At 57.6% G+C, this 20,161-nt stretch overlaps 3 protein-coding genes across 12 annotated transcripts in view; 1 reads left to right on the forward strand and 2 right to left on the reverse strand.

Moving 5' to 3' along the window:
- The window catches only part of FAM168A (family with sequence similarity 168 member A), a 229,254-nt gene extending 223,501 nt beyond the window's left edge, over positions 1–5,753 (forward strand). For all 10 annotated transcript variants that reach the window (XM_075109330.1, XM_075109830.1, XM_075109658.1 and 7 more), the window contains one exon: positions 345–5,753. The gene's annotated coding sequence lies outside the window, so the exon portion shown is untranslated. The remainder of the gene's footprint in view (positions 1–344) is intronic.
- Positions 5,597–16,847, reverse strand: RELT (RELT TNF receptor). The gene is made up of 15 exons (XM_075081870.1): positions 16,843–16,847; positions 15,999–16,102; positions 15,734–15,863; positions 15,010–15,099; positions 14,162–14,233; positions 12,163–12,220; positions 10,974–11,063; positions 10,715–10,887; positions 10,540–10,625; positions 10,018–10,254; positions 9,745–9,825; positions 9,583–9,664; positions 9,333–9,494; positions 9,115–9,238; positions 5,597–6,676 (listed from the first exon to the last, which is right to left on the reverse strand). Exons 1-15 carry the CDS (start codon positions 16,845–16,847, stop codon positions 6,638–6,640), a joined length of 1,533 nt encoding a protein of 510 aa, XP_074937971.1. The 3' UTR covers positions 5,597–6,637.
- Positions 16,577–20,161, reverse strand: part of ARHGEF17 (Rho guanine nucleotide exchange factor 17) — a 35,724-nt gene continuing 32,139 nt past the window's right edge. Inside the window, exons 17-21 of the mRNA XM_075110225.1 lie at positions 20,016–20,083; positions 19,486–19,634; positions 19,221–19,395; positions 18,005–18,247; positions 16,577–17,363 (exon numbers count right to left, since the gene is read on the reverse strand). Coding sequence (XP_074966326.1) covers positions 17,173–17,363; positions 18,005–18,247; positions 19,221–19,395; positions 19,486–19,634; positions 20,016–20,083 — 826 coding nt within the window. The 3' untranslated portion in view covers positions 16,577–17,172. The remainder of the gene's footprint in view (positions 17,364–18,004; positions 18,248–19,220; positions 19,396–19,485; positions 19,635–20,015; positions 20,084–20,161) is intronic.

Below are 20,161 nucleotides of genomic sequence, written 5' to 3' on the forward strand. Positions count from 1 at the left end.
GCTGCACAGGGAGGCAGCGCAGATCTCATCCAGCCCAGGGGGGTTTCTGAAACCTCTCCTTGCTGCATACATTTACGCTGGGCTAATCCTGCCCGTGACAAATTGTTGTGCAATTAGCAGAGAGCATTCCATCTGCATATTTTTTAATCCTGTGCATTGGATACCATCGCTTTCTCAGCTCCCTGCCCAAGAAATCGCCGGCAGAGCAGCGCGAGGGGTGGTTAAATCCCGTGTGCATCAGCTATTCGTGCTGCACGGGGTGCAGAGGAGAGGAGACCAGCCCTGTCTGATCCTGCACCGCTTGCTTCTAACTGGATGTTTTTAATATGTTTGCTCTCTTCCAGATCCGGAGTCAAACATTGTATGCAACTACACAAGTCTTACATCGGTGCTGTGGCCGCTGTACTGCAGCACCGCGTCTGTTTGCAAGAACAAAAGGAAAAAAAAAAAAGTGCAAGGGTCACTTTATGCATTCTTTAGTGGTTTTTGTAAAAGCTGCTTTTTCTAATCTTCTGCCTCTTTTTTTTTTTTTTTTTTCCTCTCCCCCTTCCTCCTCCCCAACCCACATAAATTGTGTAACACACATCCTGACACTGAGCAATAGTAAAGTTCTCTCTTTGGTCCTATCATTTGAAAGCTCAGAATATTCACTTTTCCAGCATTGCCCAGCTGAGTGGTGCAAAGATCCCCCACTTCTTGTTCGTTTGGGTTCTTTTTGTTATTTTTCTGTTGTCGTTGTTGTTGACGAAAGCCTAGATTTTCTTTGGCTAGTAAGAGTGGTTGATGTTCAGGGTACTATGTGAAAAGCACAGCGCTGGTAGGCAGGCTTATTCCGATTTGGTTTGGGTATTTTTAGTTGAATAATATAAATTATTTAATCTTCCATAACATATTACAAGAAAATTGGTGTCTTCCAGATAGCTGTCGTGATAGATTATAAATGCATTATCTGCAGTGAAATTCTGAACTCATCCCTTCTTTTGTAGGAGTAAGAGAATATAAATATAATTAGCGACGTAACACACTTGTCTTAGGAAGTAGGAGGACTGGTCATCATCGGGTCTTTGGTCTGCTTTTTCCAACTGGGCAAACGGATCTTGCGTGATGGGAAGAGAGCAGCGGAGAGACGCGTGCCCCGATAGCGCCTTGCACCTCTTGGGAAAATGAGATGCTCCCCATCGGCCGCATCCCGGGGCTGTGCGAGGGGGAAGCTCCTCCCTTGCATGGCTACTCCTTGCAGGCAGAGGTGTGCGGGGCGGCTGGTGAAGGAAGCAAGGAGGTGTCCAAGGGTTGGTCTGAAGAGCTTCTCCAGATCCAGGGGTTGGTCTGAAGATCTTCTCAATGTCCGGGGGTTGGTCTGAAGAGCTTCTCCAAAGTCTGGTGGTGTGGGGAAAGAGGGCAACTGGTTGGTGGGGAAGAGACTTCAAGGCAGGGCGAGGGGAAGGATGGGTGGCTTCACCTTGCACCCATGTTGTTGGCAGGGCTGAGACCAAACCGTGACACCTCCGTGACTATCAAGGTGCCCGCCCCCCCCCCCTTTTGGTTACAGCTGAGCTCAGAGATCTCCAGGAGAAATGTTCATCCAAGCACAAATCCTGGCACCGTAGAGAAAGGCTGGAGAGGGGGAAGATGTCTGGCGGCTCTGCTTGGCGAGTGGGGAGAAGTGGGGGGAAGAGGAAGCAATAGCAATAAACATGTCGTCTTCCTCACGGGAAGGCACCTGAGAAAAGGAGAGAGCAAGGAAGGTGATCCACAGTTGACGTGGACTGAGCTGGGAGACAGCGGGCACGCAGAGGCTGTGGGCTTCGGGGTAATTTCTGGGGGTTTTGGTTTACCCAAGGGCGCAAGGACGTCAAGCCAACTGCGGCTGGTGACGTCCCACCTCGGGGTGTCCAAGTAGAGCAATAAGTTGTCTCAAGGGCAGCAGAGAGTTCGTATTTGCAGACAATGGTTGCGGCCAGTTTAATTTTGAATTCTTATCACTGAACCCAGCATAGAAACAAGTTTTTTCTTCTTTTTTTTTTTCCCCTAAGACAAAAACATCGTTGGGTTTTGATTTTTCCCTCAAGCGTGCCAAAATAGTTACCCAGCGGTGTGTTTGCAACTCTTGCACTCCAAGGTTGCCACAACAGACCCAATCCAGAGCCTTTAAAGAGGTCAGGGTAGGAGATGTGGGTGGGGAGCCCTCCCGGCACTGCCTGGCATGGGTTTCTGACCCTTGCGTGGTGTTGAGTCAGTGCCAGATGGCTCTGTTGGTTGCTCTGCTTTGGTCATGCCTGGATCATATCTCCAGATGGAGGTGAGGGCAGTGGAGACCAACACCGGAGGGTCACCTTGACCAGGACATGCTGGTGTAGAGGTCAGACTGGATGGTCTTTCAGAAGACCAAGGGGACTGGTTGTTGGCACTGGGGCAAGACCTCGTTGCTCCTGGTGTTGTCTCCCAGCTTGGCTTCTGCTGCCGTTGGGAGGAGCTACTGGAACTCCTTCCCATAAGCGTGGGCCAAAAGGGGAGAAACAAGCTTAGGGACCCAAGAGACTTTTCCTACTGCTGGTTGGTCCCAGGTGGTTTGTCAGGCTGGCTGTTGGCACCAGCGCTTCTGTATGGGGGTCATTTGGTTGGTTCTGCTGGTTTTAAAGGCAATCTAGCAAAGCTTTTGTTGATTGGTTGGTTCTGCTGGTTTTAAAGGCAATCTTGCAAAGCTCTTGTTGACCTTCCCGACCGCAAGGGGTACAAAGTGGGTGAAGACTGAACACCAGTGCTGAGGCGTGAGGAAGGATTTCTCCCCTGTAGTACTTTGGGCTGCACTTTGGGTTTGTATAAAAGGAAAAAGATGGGAAAAAAAAGGAGTAAATAATCAGAGGGTTGCCCTGTTGAGCTCGGTGAAGCCAAGGGTTAGTGTGTAAAGAGCAATGGGACGTTTGGACATAGCAGTACTACATCATCCTTCTGCTGTTTGTAGCAGGCCGCAGTTGAACCTGGGCCAACCCCCCCTGCTCACACCCCACCCCCAGTAGATCACAGGAACTGAAGAGCTCTCAAATACCCTTTTCTGCTCTCACTGTTGGCTTCATGTATGTATTAGGAGCTGTCTATCAGCGTTGAAACTCATAGGGCAGAGTAAGCTCTATCTATACTCTGTAGAGTGGTACCAGCACTATGACTTGCAGGGTCCAACAAGCTTTCTTATCACAGCCCGGGAGGACCTTTCCCAGCAGACACCGTCCTACCACTGGCCTAGACACTCGTCACCCATAACTGCTTTAGGAACAAATGCTAAAATTTTGGCCCATGGCTGGGAAGATGTTAGGGTTTCTCCTGAAAGGGAAGAAAACACTAAAGGTGGGGTGGAAAGCTCCAGGAGCTCAGCGTGGAGGATTACCCAGTCTTACTGCTAATGAGATCTGACATGGGGCTGTTTAGTTTTAGTTCCTTTCCTTGGGTCAATAGCAGATCTGATGCTCCTCATGCCGTTATGCTGAGGCAGAAATACTCATTAACTCAACCAGGGCGTGAAGAGGTGAAATATTTGCCCTCGGTTGGGCAAGAGGCTTTGGTGAGCACATTTGGCAACTAGTGTTGGGTTTAGGCTTGGACCACTGGATGGCTCCAGGGCCACCACAGCGCTCTGGGGCCACCACATGGCTCCAGGCTTGAGTAGCTCCTTCCCAAGGTAGCTTCATGGGGCCGTGGTGGGGATGTGGGGCTTGATGCCTCCTGGCTCATGCCAGCGGTGACCTGCAGCCCTGTCCCCTTCCCCGTGGAGGGATGTGGTTTTTCGGCTAGATGGAAGGATGAGAGGAAAGCCCGTGATCCCAAGCCCTTTCCTTAGCCAAGTCATGGCTTAAGTGAAGGTCCTGGCGAGGTGGCAGCCCAGTGGGGGACTCCCTTGCGGGGGGACACTGATGGGAGCCACCAGCTTCTCAAATATTTCACTCCAGCAAAGCTTTGCTGGAAAAGCATTTATCAGCAGAGAAGGCTCACACCGGCTGTTAGTGGAGAAGAGCAGAAGGGGTTAAACCATCCTTAGCGGGCAGCAAAGTGTCTGGGAGATTAAAATTCCAGCTGAAGAGGAAGGAAAATAACTCTCGACCCGCTGTTATGACCATTAACCCATCCCTGATGTTATCTTTGCTTTAAAACACGAGCTGTAATGCAAGATTTGGGGGGGGGGGGAAGGTGTGTTAATAGTGGTGGTGGCCCCCAACCCGAGCGAGCCCCTTGGAGCCTGTACCCATCACGCCTCCAAGCGGCTGAACCCTCCGGGCGAGGATTTGCTCCTCTATTTTATGAATAATAATCCCCCAGTCCAGCTTTTTTGCAGTTTCAAGATGTAATTACCATGAAGTGTTATTTAAAGGGTTTGGTTTGGGTTTTTGTGGTGGTTTTTTTTTTTTAAATGATGGATGTTTCAGGGTATCAGGTTTTCCCCCAGCTGCCAGCACCCCGCTGAACACGGTCGTTCCCGGAGAGACTCCCCCTCCGCATCCCGGCGGCTGCATCCCTGCGGAGGCTTTGGGATGATGCGGTCCCCAGCTGGAGGGTGTGAAATTGGGTCTTGCTTTTTCAGAGGAAGGAAAAAAAAAAAAAGCCTATATTTGGGAGTTTATTTTCAATAGAAAAAACCCAACCAGCCGACAGTAGCAATAATTGCCGCTGCATACTCATAAATCCAGGTTTTGCAGGTTTTTTTTGTTTTTAATTGTCAGTATTTTCAGGCCCTCTGAGCATCCCTCATCCCCGAAACGTGGTGACCCTCTGCCCATCTTCCCTTTGCTTTGCTGCAGCTGCCGGGCTGCTGGCAGCATCAGGCTCGGGATATTTTTCTCTGCTGTATACTGGCTTTCCCGTCGGAAAATAAAGCCTGTTAAGGAGCTTGGGAGGGAGAAGAGCTTGAAAAAGGTGGGTTTTCCCTCAGTGTGTGGCACTGTGGCACTCACAGATTTACTGGTAATGGGGTAAAATAACCTGTTACAGGGAGGTTTGCAAAGCAGGAATAGCAACTACATGGTTTAATGGCAGCAAGTCCCAGTTCAAGACGCTCAGTCGTGCTGTTGTAGGGAAAAAACCCTGCTGCAACGCGGCCACCTGCAGCATCGCTGCAGCCTCCTGCGAGGCCTGGAGCTGGGGGAGCTGGGTTCTTCCCGGGGCGAAGGGGGTTCAGGATCAGGGCGCTGGATGGGGAGTGAGTCGCAGGGTCGGCGGCCTCTGGGAAGCAGAGCAAGGAAGGGAGAAACAAGGTAGCGGGGTGCAGGATTGCACCCAACCCCTCCTGTTCCCGTAGTGTGGAGCAAACCTGTGCCACGCTCCTACCCCCTCTTTCTATGTAATTAATTTTTTAATTCATTTCGACTGCCAGGCCAGCTCCTTTTTTAAATACTATTGGACCTCTTAAGCAAAAATAAATACAAAGAAAAAAAAAAAAAAAAGAAAAAAATTAAAACCAAGAGTAACCGTGTCTTCCAAGTCTAAGTCTCAAAGGTGTGTAGGGAACATGGCCTTGAACTGATGCCCTGGAAAGCCCCACAGCCTCCGTTTGTCCATCTGAAGTGTACATTTGGGGGTGGGTTTTTTTTTTTTTTCTGTTTGTTTTCTGTTCTGGTTTTGGTTCTGAAGATCAGGTTGTGATCTCCCTGACAGATTTCAGCCAAGAGTTTGTAACTGTACGATATTTACTGTAAGATGTAGAACATTCGATAACTATTAAAATGTTTCCAAAAAAAAAAAAAAATAAATAAAAGAGCCCGAGAGGGTTTGGTGGTTGGTTTTTTTGGGTGCGGTGATGTGGTGGCGAAGTGACCGGGACCAGCTATAAACCCATTTCTAGGTGGGTGGTGGAGCTCGATGGGCTCCAACCCAACGTTGGGTGGGTTGTCCCACTGACCCCAACATGGCCAAGCCAACGTGAGCCTATAGAACCAGCTCCTGTTGAAAGCGGAGTGTGTGATCGTCATGGTGAGCAGAGCACCACCACCACCACGTTCTCCTGGGCTGACTGAGACTTTGGTTAGCAGAGATGTAGATGCGGGAGACCAGCTTTGGCCAGAGCAACCCATGCCCCAGGGTTGTTGGCAAGGTGGGATTTGTCCCATGATCCAGAGGCTGTCATTAGCCTGTGATGTTCAGTGCTGGCACCTGGTGACGGAGAGAAATTAGGAGCTCATGACATTCCTGGAGAGGCTTCAGTTGAACAGACCCAGAAAGTGACCATGAAATGGCATCCTGGGCCCATGATGTCCTCCATTGCATGGTGCTGCCAATGGAGCTGTGTGCTGGTGCCACGGCTCCCAGAGATGCTCGCCATCAGGCCACCACGCCATGGCCACCACCACCGGTGCCACGGCTCCTGGAGATGCTCTCCATAGGCCACCACGTCATGGCCACCACCACCGGTGGAGTGGCTCCCAGAGATGATCTCCATCAGGCCACTATGCTGTGGCCACCACCAGATCTTGGCAATGGGGAACTCCTCCTCACCAGCTGGGCAAGACGTTGGGTTTGCCATGCTGCCGGTGGACACCTTGGTGGCAGGAGCAGAAGCCAAGCTGCCACCTCCAGCATTTCACGGCTCCAAGCGGGTCTGGCTTTCACACGGTACCCAACATCCTCCGTCCCCACCATGGGGTCTTTGTGGGTGTCACCGTCCCGCCAAGGCAGGCCCCAGGCCAGGTGCCACCTGTAGAGGACAAGGGACAGACCACATCTCCAGGTGAGGCTGGATTGGGCCCTTTGCACCACCCAAGGTGGCAGGAGCCGCTCCCCGTCACCCCCTGGGCCAACATGGTGGCTGTCGCTACCCAAGGACATCCCATGGTGGAGGGGACAACTCCTCCCACTAAGGGCAACCACCCGGGTTGTCCCCACGCCCCCAGGTGTCCCCACCCGCAGGAGCTGGTCCAGGCCCCCCATGAGGGTGCTGAGGCCCTGCAGGATCTGGCCACGGGCTCAGTAGGGTCAAGGTGTCCCCAAATAGCTGGGGACGGCCCAGAGTGACGGGAGCCGGAGGGGACACGCTGTGCGGGACGGCCCGAGGGTGCTGGGGGGGGCGGGGGGCTGCAGTGAGCGCTGACCATCGCTGTCACGAGCTGGGCGGGCTCAGCTGGGCGGAGGTGAAGGCAGGGCAGGCAGCTGCCGGGGCTCCAGCACCCCGGCACGGGGTGCCCTCGCGTCCCCGTGGGCTGGCAGGCTGTAATCAGCCTCGGCGCAGGGTGCAGCGCGTGGTGGGCACCCGTGGGTGCTGCACGCCGCTCTGCATGCGGGGGGGCTGTGTGTGTGTGTGTGTGTGTGTGTGTGTGTGTGTAAACGGGGCCTGGGGTGCACGCGCATGTCTGTGCACCCTTACAGAGCTCCGTGTGCAAGCGTGGGTGTTTGCGTGCATGCGTGACTGCGTGCGGGGGTGTGTACCGAGGTGCATGTGCACGCAGGCGCGTTTGCACGCTTCCATGCACGTTTGCACGCGCAGCAGTGCGTGAACAGGTGCCGTGCACACACTTAAAGGGCTCCATGTGAGTGTCTGCGTGCGTGTAGGACCGCAGGCACCTGTGTATGTACATATGTGTAGATGCACATGCGTGTGGCGGTGGGTTTGCACGTGCATTTATGCACGTGTTCGTCCGCGCATATGTGTGTGTGCATGTGCAGCGGCGTGTGAACGCGTGCACGTTGCTTTGTGTGTGCGTGTGTATGCACACTTACAAAGCTCCATCTGCAAGTGTGTGTCTGCCTGTGACTAAACATGTCCATATATGCACGCGTGTGCAGAGGTGTGCTTGCATGTGCACGTTTACCCACGCACATGGTTGCACGTGCAGCGGTGTGTGAACAGGTGTTGTGCACACCTCTCTGTGTGTGTATGCACGCTTAGAGCTCCACGTGCATGTCTGCGCGCGTGTAGGCGTGCATACGTGTGTGTGCACAGACATACGTGTATGCACACAAGGGTGGGTTTGCACGTGCATATATGCACGTGATCCTCCATGCTTTTGTGCGTGTAGCTGTGTGAACGGGTGCATGCGTGCACGCCTGTATGTGCACACGTGTGTCTGCATGCTTGCAGAGCTCCGTGCGCAAGCGTGGGTGTTTGCACGTGTGCATGGCTGCATACATGTGCGTGCATGTACACAGGTGCATGCATTTATGGGTGTGTGCAGAGGCGGGTTTGCACGTGCATTTATGCACAGGTTCATCCGTGCGTATATGTGTGTGTGCACATCTATGTGTGTGCACACACGTGTTTGCATGCCTGCACATACACGTTTCCATGCACAGCGCTCGTGGCTGCCAGCGTGGCCACGTGCAGCAGCGCCTGTTGCGGGGGGCGGGGGGGGGTGTATGTGCATGTGTGGGGGCACGTGCGCCCGTGCAGCTGCCCATGAGTCACACAGCAGCAGCCCCCCTGGCCGTGTCACCCCGTGCCAGGCCCTGCCACAAGCCCGCAGCACCCTGTGGCACGTGACACCCCCTCCGTCCTGCCTCGGGGTCCCCTCTGGGTGTCCCAAGTGTATGCACGGCTATGGGGGGGGGGGGGGGTGTAGGTGCATGCATGTATAAGGGCACACACACTCTTATGCATAGCCTTTTGCATACAGGGGTGTATGACCGTATATGTAAGCGCATGCAAACGTATAGGGGCATATGGGCATTTGCATACAGGCTTTTAGCATGCTATAGGGGTCTATATAGGTGGAACCGTATGCAAGCGTGCAGATACAGAGGGGAGGGGGGTATATTAAAGCACTGGCTGCTGCAGAACACCCCAGGGGCCACCAGCACCATGCCTGTGCACCAGCACCCCTGTGCACCAGCACCCACCCTTGCACCCGCATCAACACCCACTCCACAACCCCCTACAGCACCTTAAATGCAGGGGGTGGGAGGAAAGGGAGGGACTCACCAAACCCCTTTGAGCTCAATTTGTAAAGTATTTTTTAAGCCTCCTGGCTGCTGGAAGAGGCTTGAGGGTGAGGGGCTGCTCTAGCCCCCCAAATCACCAGGTACCCTCATTAGGTTTCAGAGTTAACGCTCTATCCTCCAGCCTCCTGAAGCCCCATTTTATCCCCAGGAAGGGCCCACACCCTAGGGGCTCCCCAGCACCCTCCCTTTGCACCCCCTCACCTCAGGGGTGCCATCGGTGCTTTTCAACCGCGGAGGACACATCCCGCTACCGGCGGGGAGGGGACCGTGAGGGGGTTCGCCCTGCACCTCGCTCCTCATCTCAGGGATCCGGGACACACGGAACCTGTTGCGGAGGGCATCGCATCAGCCTGTCCCCACCCTGGGGAGAGGGGAGCGCACCGAGGTTGGGGGGGCAGGGGGTGGTTGTCCCCACTTACCTGCCAACAGAGAGGATGGTCACCTCGCCGGGGCGAGCCCCGGGTTTGGGGACCTCGGGCCACTTCTTCTGGCTGCAGCGGGCACACGGGGCCGGACCCTGCACCGTGTGGAGGTGCTGCTGGTGCCGGCAGGTGGGGGGAAACTGAGGCAGGAGGTGCAGCCTGGGAAAGGGGGGGGGGGATGCCATCAGCATGGGGTTGGTCCCACCACCAGGGGATCCTCATTGCAGCTTTGGGTGGGGGGTCTTACTTATTCAGGGGGGTGCAGCCTGGTGGCATCAGCTGTTGGCTGCGATGCTCCTTCAGCAGCTCCTCCAACGCCGCGGCGTTTTCTATGGGTGGGGGGAGAGCATGGAGTGGGGGTGTCACGGGGGTCCGGCCCATGTCACCCCCCCAGGGACCCCCTCCTGACCTTTCTTCTCGGTGATCAACCGCACCAGCACCCCGATGGTGTCCTCGTTGGTGTCCTCCAGGTGGTAGACAGAGCTGGGACCTGGAGGCAGAAGTTGGGGGTGGGGGGGTGGGGGTTGGAATCAGTGATGGGGGATACCCCCCTCCAAAGGACAAGCAGGAGGCCCAGGAACAACGAGGACCAGAAGCCACGGGGATGGGCTGAGCGAGGTGGGATGGACGTGGGATGGATGTGGGGTGACCGAAAGGGGCTCACAGCACAAGTGGGGCTCACCGGTGCCACCAGGCTGGGGGTCCTTGCTGGCGGTGCAGTGGTAGCCCCTCTTCTTCAGCAGGTTGCAGACCAGGATGCCCAACAACCCCATGGTGCAGAAGACTGGGACGATGGTCAGCACGGCCGCCTGCGCCGCCGCTGCTGCCTCCTCCTCTTCCTCACCCATCAAAGTCACCCGCGTCCTGTTGGTCTCCGCTGGCCGGCCCAGTGTTTCGGGGCTGCGGGCTCGCCGCCGGCCTGGGGGGAGGCACCGGATCAGCCCCGGAGAGGGGTTTGGTTGGGATTAAATCCCATTTTCCCAGGAGCCCTGCTGCAGGGTTGGCCCCCAGGGAAGCAGAAACCACTCGTGTCACAAGTGGAGGCGCCCTCAGCTGTCACATCCTGGCCGGACATCACCCCCCCCGCCCCCGTCCCGAGGGGGGGATACATCCTGCGGCGTCCCCGGGTGGACGTTGGCACAAAAAGCTCCGGCTCTTTGGGCACCCACAAAACCAGGGTGACACATCCAGCCTGAGCACCCACCTGGGCACCACGGGGTGCTGCGGGGAACGGCGGCGCAGGGCAGGCACGGGCCCTGGGGGTCCCTCTCCCCTTCAGGGCTGTAAAACCTGCGGGGCGGGAGGAGAGGGTCAGGATATGGCCCGCGAGCGGCACCGGGGCTGGGGGTTTGCAGCATCCCTCCCCCGGGTGGGCTCACCCCGGCAGGCAGGCTCCGCAGCGGCTGTCGGTCACCGCCGTCCCCGGTGCCACCAGGATCCTGTGCCTGGCCTGGCAGCGGGTGTGAGCGGAGCAGGGTACGACCCCCGGCGAGAAGGTGCCGGGGGGACAAGCTCGGCACATCCCCAGCGGCCCCTGCGCCGAGCCACACTCCTGCGTGGAGGGAAAGAGGGGTGAGCGATGGCCGGATCCTGCACCCTCCCTCGGGGGTGGATGTGCCGTGGGTGGGCACGGCTTACCCCGGCAGGCTCCTCTCCGGGCGGGCATCCCGGCGTCCCGCGCTCCCGGGGAGCACAGCTCCCATCCCCCGTGCTGGGTCTGCTCAGCACCTGCGGGAGAAGCAGAGAGTGGTGCTCAGCACCGGCTGCTCCGGCTCTCCCGCTGCTCCGAGGCCTGTGCCGGTGGTGATGCAGCTCCAGTGCAAGCGGTTCAGCAGAGGCGAACCCACCACAAGCAACACGCTGGGTGCAAATCTGCTGCATGCACCGCGGCGGATGCAAACCCATCACCAGCAACACGATGGATGCAAAACCATCGCGTGCTCCGTGGCAGATGCCATCCTGTCGCACGCGATGCAATGCCTACAAACCCGTCGCATGCACCGCAGCAGATGCAAACCCATCACAAGTAATGCGATGGATGCGGCCAATGCAAACCCATCACCAGTAACATGATGGCTGCAAACACACTGCATGCGCAGTGGTGGATGCCAACATGTCACAAGTGATGCAATGGGTGCAATCCCATTCCATGCACGACGGCCAATGCAAACCCATCATCAGCGACGTGATGGATGCAAACTCACTGCAGGCACCACAACAGATGCAAACCCATCGTGTGCACTGCAGCGGATGCAATCCCATCACCAGCAACATGATGGTTGCAAACCCATTGCATGCACCGTGACGGATGCGAACTCACCACCAGCATCGTCGTGGATGCAGACTCGCTGCGTGCACTGGGGCAGATGCCAGCCTGTCGCAAGCAGTGCGATGGGTGCAATCCCATTGCATGCACCACGGCCGGTGCAAACCCATTGCAACCCTCGCCCTGGCCAAGCCACCCCAAGGCCCTGGTCCCTGGGGTACCCACATCCCCAAAGCATCTCCCAGATGTGGGACATGGGGCAACACAGTGGCCCTGGGGGGAGCAGCGAGGGAGGAGCCGCATTCCCCATCAGCCCCTGCCCTGGAAGAAGCTTTGACAGAGGAGAAAAAGAACAGGAAGAATTTTTGGGGAGAAACCCTCACTCTCAACCCAAATTAAGCGTCTCCCCAGGGCCGAGCTGCTGCAAGTTTCTGTGTGAGAAACCTTTTTGGGTGCCCGATTATGGCTACGGGGCGGTGATGCTGGGATGGGTTTGAGCATCAGAAGAGCCGAAAGCAGAGATGCAGAGGGATGGGGTGGGATGGACAAGGCCGTACTCACCCCCAGGACGGTGACGAGCCACCAGTGCATCCCGCTCCTCTTCTTCGCAAGGGGAGACCTGCCCGAGGGGGAGCACCAGGGTCACCACCCGGGAAAAATCCCGGTGGAGAAGCAATTTGGGGGCCCTATTCCCCGCATGGGGATGCTCCAAAGCATCTGCCTAAATAACCCTGCAGCAGTGGTCCTCCATCATCGCCCCCAGAAGTTTTATTCGAGGTTTTATGGGATGCCTGGCACCACCCCCTTCCCTTGCAGATCCCAACTCCATCCCGAACTGGAGAGGGCCCAACCCTGCAGCGGAGTCAGGGCCAACCGTGCAAGGAGGGGGGGAAGGAGCAGATGATGCTAAACACCATTGAATAAAGGTTTGTCCTGTTCTGAAGGAAATCCATACACACCTGCTACAAGAAAATGAAGTCACTAAAAAAATAAATATATTTAAATTTAAAAAAAAAAAAAAAATCAAGAGAAACAAAAGGTGTTTCCCCACAGGCTCATCCCCCCTCTTTGGGGTCAGCAACTAATTGTTAAAATTAAAATAAATGCTGACAGCGCAGGGGAAGGGAAGAAAAAATAAGTAATAACCCAAACCCGGATCCAGCCTCTGCTGCCCTCATGGAAATTCCCCCGGTCGTCACGGTCCTGTGAGAGCCACGCCGGAGCTTCGTTACAGCCTTTGCCTAACGAGTTTCTCCTAATTAGTGACTGGTATCATCGGTCTGAGATGCAGCTAATTAAACTCGGGAGGGGAGATGCTGGGGGGCGAGCGGGGCAGAGCCAGGTAATTACAGGACATGGACTGAGACGTGATGGCACGGCCCAGAACGAACACCCTTGGTGCTCCAGTTCCTCCCAGTAGCTCCCAGTTAGGGAACACCCCATCAGGGTGCCAGCATGAAGCCAACCAGCCCTTCTCCCCCTCCTGGGGAGCTGCACCCCCAAACGAAGAGCTACCAAGCCCCGTCCGTGCCAAGCTGGGACCCCATGATTACTGGGGGGGGTCTGAGCCAGCCCCTGCCATCGCCCCCGCCAGCCTGAGCCCCACCACGCACCACCTTCCCACTAAGGCTGTCCCAGGGCGATGGCACCCCGCAGGGACACCTCCCGAATCCCCTCGGGACTTGGGATGTGCCCCTCAATCACAAGGGGAGGGTGAAACTGGTGCAAGCCCTCCACCCTGTAAGCCAGCACTAACAAAACTCAAGTTTAAGCCTAACGTGAAGCATGTTAAACCTTCAGGGCAGTGATATTTAAGCCTTTAATAGCAGCACCTTAGGGACTCCTAGAGATGTTTGGGGCACTGCTTTGCTGGGGAAGGAGCCACGATAGCCTTCGAAGGGGACAGATGGGACCCACCACAGCCAGGGGACCACGAGCCGTGGCCGAGCGATGCCACGGGCCGGCACAGCCCACGCACGCCGGGTTACCGGCACATCCCGGCTCACCAGTTCAAGACAAACTGATTTAGACCCCACCAAGAAAGCAGCTGGCTCCAGGTAAAGCAAATCTAAGGCCAAACTTAATCCAAGGGTTAAGGACATCCCTTAGATGACCAAGCTCTGCCATGGGGACGTAGGAGGTACGAGGACTCGGGGGTCCTGGCTGTCAGGGAAGCTTTGCACGGCCACCCCAGCACTCAGCACCCATTTCTGGGGGCAGCTCGCGGACAGGCCAGGTGGGGATGGGGGATGCAGCACAAACCCACAGGCAGTGATGGCGGGATGCCCGGCTGCCCCAGCACGGTGGAGAGAAGCCCTGAAGCTCCCGGGTAAAACCAAAACCACCATCGTCCCCACCTCAAGAATCAGAGGAAACCAAAAAATAACCCCACCAGTGCCAGAGCTGGCTGCTTTTTGGGGACCTCCCGACCTCCACCAGCCCCGTACCCAACTTGGCTGATGCATTGATGCAAACGAAACAGGGAAGGCGACTTGCTTTCGGTGCCCCCCAAATCCCACCAGCCTTTTATTCCCAGCCCCCCCTTAATACAGCCCCTAACCAAAGGCTGCCCGCCGGGACTCCAGCGAGGGCCTCCCCTCCCAGCGCAGGGACAGGGTTTCGCTGATGGCTCCTACAGATAAACAGGAAAAAAAAGGAGCAACTGTTCAGAAACACCTTGGGGAGCGGCTGTCAGAGGCGGCGTGGGACAAGGGGGGGGATTGTCCAGCAGACAGAGCAAAACTTAGCGTTATCGCATCTCCCCGGGCCCCATCAGAGCTGTGGGAACAACCAAACCATTGCAAAAATCCAATATTAAAGTCAAACGATGCCAGAGGCACCGCTGTCATGCTCCAGCCCCGTTTTGGGGTGCAGCCCCTCACCGCAGCATCCCGGCTGATGCAGGTATTTGGGCTAGGAGCCCTGTGAGTTTCCAGCTCCCCCTCCAAAAACAAAAACCAAACAACCCAACACAGTTCCAAGCTCTTTTTCCAGCCACGTGCTGCTGACTTTTCCCTAACCTACTTTTCCCCCTCTCCACCCTTTATTTTAACCTACATTCGCTCTGCAGCAGCCGGAGCCAGCACCGGGGTCTCCAACCGCTGCACCCCACTTCCAGCAGCACCAAGGTGAAGCTCTCCCCATGCCCTGCTTAGGGGTAAGATCAAGGCGATAAACCACCTCACCACCCTTTTTCATTGCGAATAGATGGTCGAGCACCCCAAAAAGCACCAGCCCCCGCCTTTCCCTTCACAGCCCGAAGCTGCAGCAACCCCAAACCCAGACCCCCCCGCCCCCCAGGAGGGAAGAACCCTTTAAAGGTAGGGAACCCGCGCCCCCCCCAGCTCGGAGCAGGGCCCCTCCCCGGGCAGAGGTGGGGGGACCCAGCCAGAACCGACCCCCCCTTACCTGCTCCCCTCGGGACCGCCCCACCGAGCGCTGCGACTCCTTATGAATGAACCCGCCGGCGCGCTGCTCCCGCGCGCCACGCCCCTTTTCCTTTACGTCAGAGGGCGGGGCTCCACCCCTCCTCTCGCGCCGCGCTTCGCCCCGCCCCTCGAGGGGCAGCGCCACCTGGCGGGGTCTCTGTGGGGGGGGGGATTTGGGGGTGCTGGGCTTTTGGGGGGAAAAATGAGGAAAAGAATAACATGGCGGTGGGTTTTTACCTACCGAACTGGAGCGATTTGTTTTTTAAAAAAATAAGGATTTTTTGCCCCATATCGTCTTGCGGGGGGGCGATCGGGGGGGCACCCATGGGTGCTGCACCCCGCTTTCCTCCCAGCCCTATAGCGCACCCCACTTTGGCCTCGTCCCCATCCCCAGGGGATGGTTTTCCCACGCTGGGGACACCCCCGTTGCGCCCTGCTCTGCTCCCTCCATACCCCCCCCCCGGTGCTCCCCACGGGCCAGCAGGGTGATGTGTGCCCCAGGCCGGTGTCCCCCGTTCCGGCTGTTTGTCCGTCCATCACCCCTGGGGGACACCCAGGGAATGGGGTCACATCCCGACGCTGCGTAGCACAAGGGAGGGACACACACCCCCTCCCCCCCGACCTCCCTCTCGGGTTATCCAGGTGGGAATAACCACACCCCAGTAGTGGGAAGGGTTTCTTCCTCCCACCGGGGTCTTCATCACAGGTGGCACCACTGGGTGAAGTCCCCGGTGACACTGATGGGTGGTGGGTGCTCCCCACAGCTGCACCCGTCCCCGCCACCCCCCAAGGCGAAGGACGAGACCACGCTGGCTTCGTTCTGACATGGGTGACCTTTAATGACAAAGAGCCCCCAAGTGACCAAAATCCACCCCTTCCCCTTCCCAAAATATCTCAATTATAACATTCCCCCCCCCACCCCGGGACGGACAGATGGACGGGTGGGTGGCGGCTCCCCCCATCACTCACCGGGCTCCGTGGGGACACCCCGGTTTATCCCTGCCACCACAGTCACCTCTCCCCACAGGGACAACAGGGTGCCCAGGTCTGCGAGCACCAGCCTCGCCTGGATCCTGGGGTGAAAGCGGGGAAAAAAGGGGAAAAAAAGGGCAAATGGGGGGGGGGGGTTTGGTCCAGGAAAGTCTCGTTTTGAGGGTCCCGACTGCCATCACCCCAATTTAGGGGTGGGGGGGTGGGGGCATCCTTGGTGTCTGGCAGGGGAATGCGAAGGAGATGCTTGTTCTCATCCAGAAGATGCTTCCAACGTTGCTGGTGGCTTCATCCCAGGCTGTGAAATCCCATGGGAATCACAGAGATTGGGGGGGGGACACTCCCCCCAATTTTCCCCTCCTCCCCTCCATCAGCTCCCCCCCCCTCCACCAGCATCCCTGTGGGGTCTGGCTCCAGCAGCGGGGTCCAGCTCTGCCTCGGGGCGATGAACCGGGAGGGGTTTAATCCCACAACTCCGGAACAGAGGGACCAGCAGTGACGTGATGATGTGCCTGACCCCCCCCCCACCCCGACCCCCCCAAAAATAAATAAGGATGTTTATATATATATAATATATATATATTTAAAACAAACGAACAAACAAACAGAGCTATCTGGGTGCTGGCAATGGAGCGAGCGGATTAGCAGGAGGCCCGGGGCTGGGGGGACACCACGGGCGTATTGTCCCTGGGGTGGTCCCGCGGCGTGGCCAGGGGTCCCGGGGGAAGGGGGGGGTGACAGCGCTGCGACCCCCCCCAAAAAAAAAACAACCCCAAAGCAGGCACACACAAAACCGGAGAGCGAGGCAGGTTCCTGGCTGTACAGCATCCTCCGGCCGGTCCCCAGGGATGCTCGATAATGCTTTCCTCCTTCGTTAGCGCCTTCCCAAGCGAATGCACCCCCCCTCCCCATCTTCTCCACGCCCCGAAAATGATGTTTGTGTGTCCCCCGCCGCTGTCCGGTGCGGTGGTCGGCGGGGGGACCGGGGCTCATCCCCCCCAACCCCGAGCACACGGAGAGCAGCCAGGTTGGAGATGAGAGGCGCTGGGGTGGGGGGTGGCAGGGAAGGGGGGTCATTCCCCCCACCACCTGCAAATAGGGGGGCCAGCACCCCCCTTCCTTGCCAGGATGGCCCCGGGGGGGCCGCGGCTGTTCATGCTCTCCAGAGGAGGAGGTGGTTGGTGCTGTCATCCCGGCCCACCGTCTCGCTGCTGCTGGTCAGGCGGAAATCCTCGTAGCCATCCCCGCCACTGATCACCAGCATCTTGGGTTTGGAGAGGGTGAGGGTGGGGGCACGGGGGCGTGACGGGTCTCGTTTCTCTGCCTCGCTCGGCTTCTCGGCCCCTGCCAAGTGCAGAACCCCCAACGTGCTGTCAGACGCCCCCCCCGCCGCTCCCCTTTTACCCATCAGCATCCCAGCATCCTCCCACCAGCACCATCCTCCCAGTATCATCCAACATCGTCCCACCACCACCAGCCCACTAGCATCCTCCAAACATCACCACCACTTTCCCAGGTGCCACATCTTGGCTCCCAAAAAACTCCTCCCATCCCCAAGTAGCCCCCCCCAACCCCCGAATTGGCTCCTCCCTCCCATATTAGCCCCTCCCACCCCAAATTACCCTTCCCACCCACATCACCACCTTCGCCCCATCCCCAACCTCAGAGCTGCGCTCAGTGAGACTCAGCACATGACTTTCCGGTGGCTTTTTCCCACAGGAATTTGGGTTTCCCAGGGAAATCTGGGGTCATTTGAATGATCCCCCAGGCCCTGGGTGGGACAGTTTAGCACCCAATTTCCACCCCTACCCCCTCTTCCCCCAAATTTTTCTCCCTGAATTTTAACAGAGCAGGGGACTCTTGATGACCACATTTCAAGGCTAGTCCTGGTTATCCACCAGTGGGACAGCATTCCCAGCCCCATAAAAACCATCCACTCCCCCCGCAGCGGGTCAGGATCGTGCCCCCCCAATCACCCCACCTACCCGTCTCTCTCGGCAATGGGAAGAGGACGTCGAAGCCATCAGGCAGCTCGATGGCGGTGAGGAAGCGGACGTGGCCGGTGTGACCCTGGGAGAGCCCCATCAACGCCGGCGCCGCCTTGGCCGAGACGGAGAGGGTCAGCACCACGCCGGCGCTGGTCCCGATCCACAGCAAGTCCTTGCACACCAGGAGAGCCGTGATCCGCAGGCAGGCTGCCTTGTGCTGCCGGATGATGGCATCCGAGCCTGCCGAGCATCCCAGCTGTCAGCCTCCCGCCCTGCCTGCCGTGGGGCTGTGAACCCCGCTGATGCCACCAGTCTCCGTTTCCAGGGGTATCTGGGGGGTGTGGGACATGGGGGAGGGACCCCACCCCCCCCAGCTGGTATAAAGCACTCTTGGGAGCTGCCAGATTGGGTTGCCCTATTTCACTGTGGGATTATGCAGCTGCCCGGGGCTCCTCTATTCCCACCTGGGATTATGCAGCTGCCCTGCCCTCTTTCCACGTGAGATTATGCAGCCACTCAGGGGCTGTCCTATTACTCCGTGGGATTATGCAGTTGCCCCAAGGGCTGCCCTATTTCTACGCAGGATTACGCACATGCCCAGGGGCTGCCCTATTTCCATGTGGGATTATGCAGATGCCCAGAGACTGCCCAGTTCCTGTGTGGGACTATGCACATGCCCATGGGTGACCCTATTCCTGCATGGGATTATGAAGACACCAAGGGGTTGCCCTATTACCCCATGGGATTATGCAGATGTTCAGGGGCTGCCATATTCCTGCACGGGATTATGCCACCACCCAGGAGCTGCCTTATTTCCACGTGGGATTATGCAGCTGCCATGGGGCTGCCTGATTTCTGCATGGGATTATGCAGCTGCCCAGGGGATGCCCTATTCCTGCGTGTGGGATTATGAAGCCACCCAGAGGATTCCCTATTACCACGTGGGATTATGCTGATGCCTAGAGGGACGCCCTGTTTCTGCATGGGATTATCCATCTGCCCAAGGGATGCCCTAATTCCCCATGGGATTATGCAGCTGCGTAACACCGTGGACGAATGCCAGGAGTGTGACAAGTCGGGTTTCCTTCCCCAAAGGTCATCAGGGTGCAGGAGCTATTAAATTTCCCAGCACTGGATGCTGTGGGGCATCACATTTTCAAGGCTGACGATGGGCACAGGCACTCACCGGAGACCTGCCACCAGTAGGACTTACCGGCGAGCATCTTGTGTACCGGAGGGGTGATATCTGCTTCAGCCAACTGCTCGTAGCTGGTGGCGTGGTAAAGCCGGACCTGGGCACTGCTCTGCAGCGCGACCCACACGCCGGTCCCCGCGCTCACCATGCAGGTGACGCTGCGCCCGCCGTCCTGTCCCACCTGGAGTGTGTGCTGAGGGTGACAGAGCCACAGGGATGCCACCGATGATGCCACCGATGCCCGTCGCCGTCCCCCCCGACCTCCCACCATCGCCCGCGGTACCTCTTGCGCCAACGTGGTGGTGTTGAGGACGATGACCCGGTTTTGGCAGCCGCACCAGAGCTTCCCCGCCACCGCCACCATCTTGGTGATGGGGCTCCCTGGCGAGCCCAGGGACAGGGACTTGGAGTTTTGGGGGTCCCAGAAGCGGCCTGTGAGGGTGGTGGGAGTGGGGTGGGTAGTTAAAGCATCCCCCCAAATAAACCCCATCTTGACCCAGTTGATGGGATGCGGTGGCTGGAGATGCCCGTGTCCAGGTCCCCCATTAGAGGGGACATGAGCCGATGTCCCCAGGGGATGCCAGCAGCATGCAGGGACCAGGAGGAGGACACACACCTCTGCCTGGCTCTGATTTTGGGGTCTTCAGCATTGCTTGAGGGATGTCCCTTCCCTTCCCATGGAGGCAGGGAAGCCACCAGCACCCTGAGCATCCCACCCTGGGGGGCTGCCCAAGCACCCACCCAACAGCTACTGCTTTGGGTCTGTGTTTAACTCCCCCCCAGTGCCCTTTGATGGCCCCAATCCAGCCTCACCTGCCTCCCGCTGGTACGCAACGAGCTCCCCGTTGGCCAACGACACGAAAACCTGGTTATCCAGGTACCTGTGGGAAGAAAAACCCTTGGACAACCAGTCGAGAGCCCCACTCAGCCACCCCAAACCACCTCACTGTGGACATCCC

Source organism: Phalacrocorax aristotelis, chromosome 1 (assembly GCF_949628215.1).
Source record: "Phalacrocorax aristotelis chromosome 1, bGulAri2.1, whole genome shotgun sequence".
NCBI lineage: Eukaryota > Metazoa > Chordata > Aves > Suliformes > Phalacrocoracidae > Phalacrocorax > Phalacrocorax aristotelis.

What these genes read in the sequence shown, in the direction of transcription:
- RELT (XM_075081870.1), bottom strand. An exon ending in GGCGGTCCCGAGGGGAGCAG is followed by an intron (nt 14,234 to 15,009) that starts GTAAGGGGGGGT and finishes GTTTATCTGTAG; the next exon opens with GAGCCATCAGCGAAACCCTG. An exon ending in GTCCCGGCGGGCAGCCTTTG is followed by an intron (nt 12,221 to 14,161) that starts GTTAGGGGCTGT and finishes CCCCTCGGGCAG; the next exon opens with GTCTCCCCTTGCGAAGAAGA.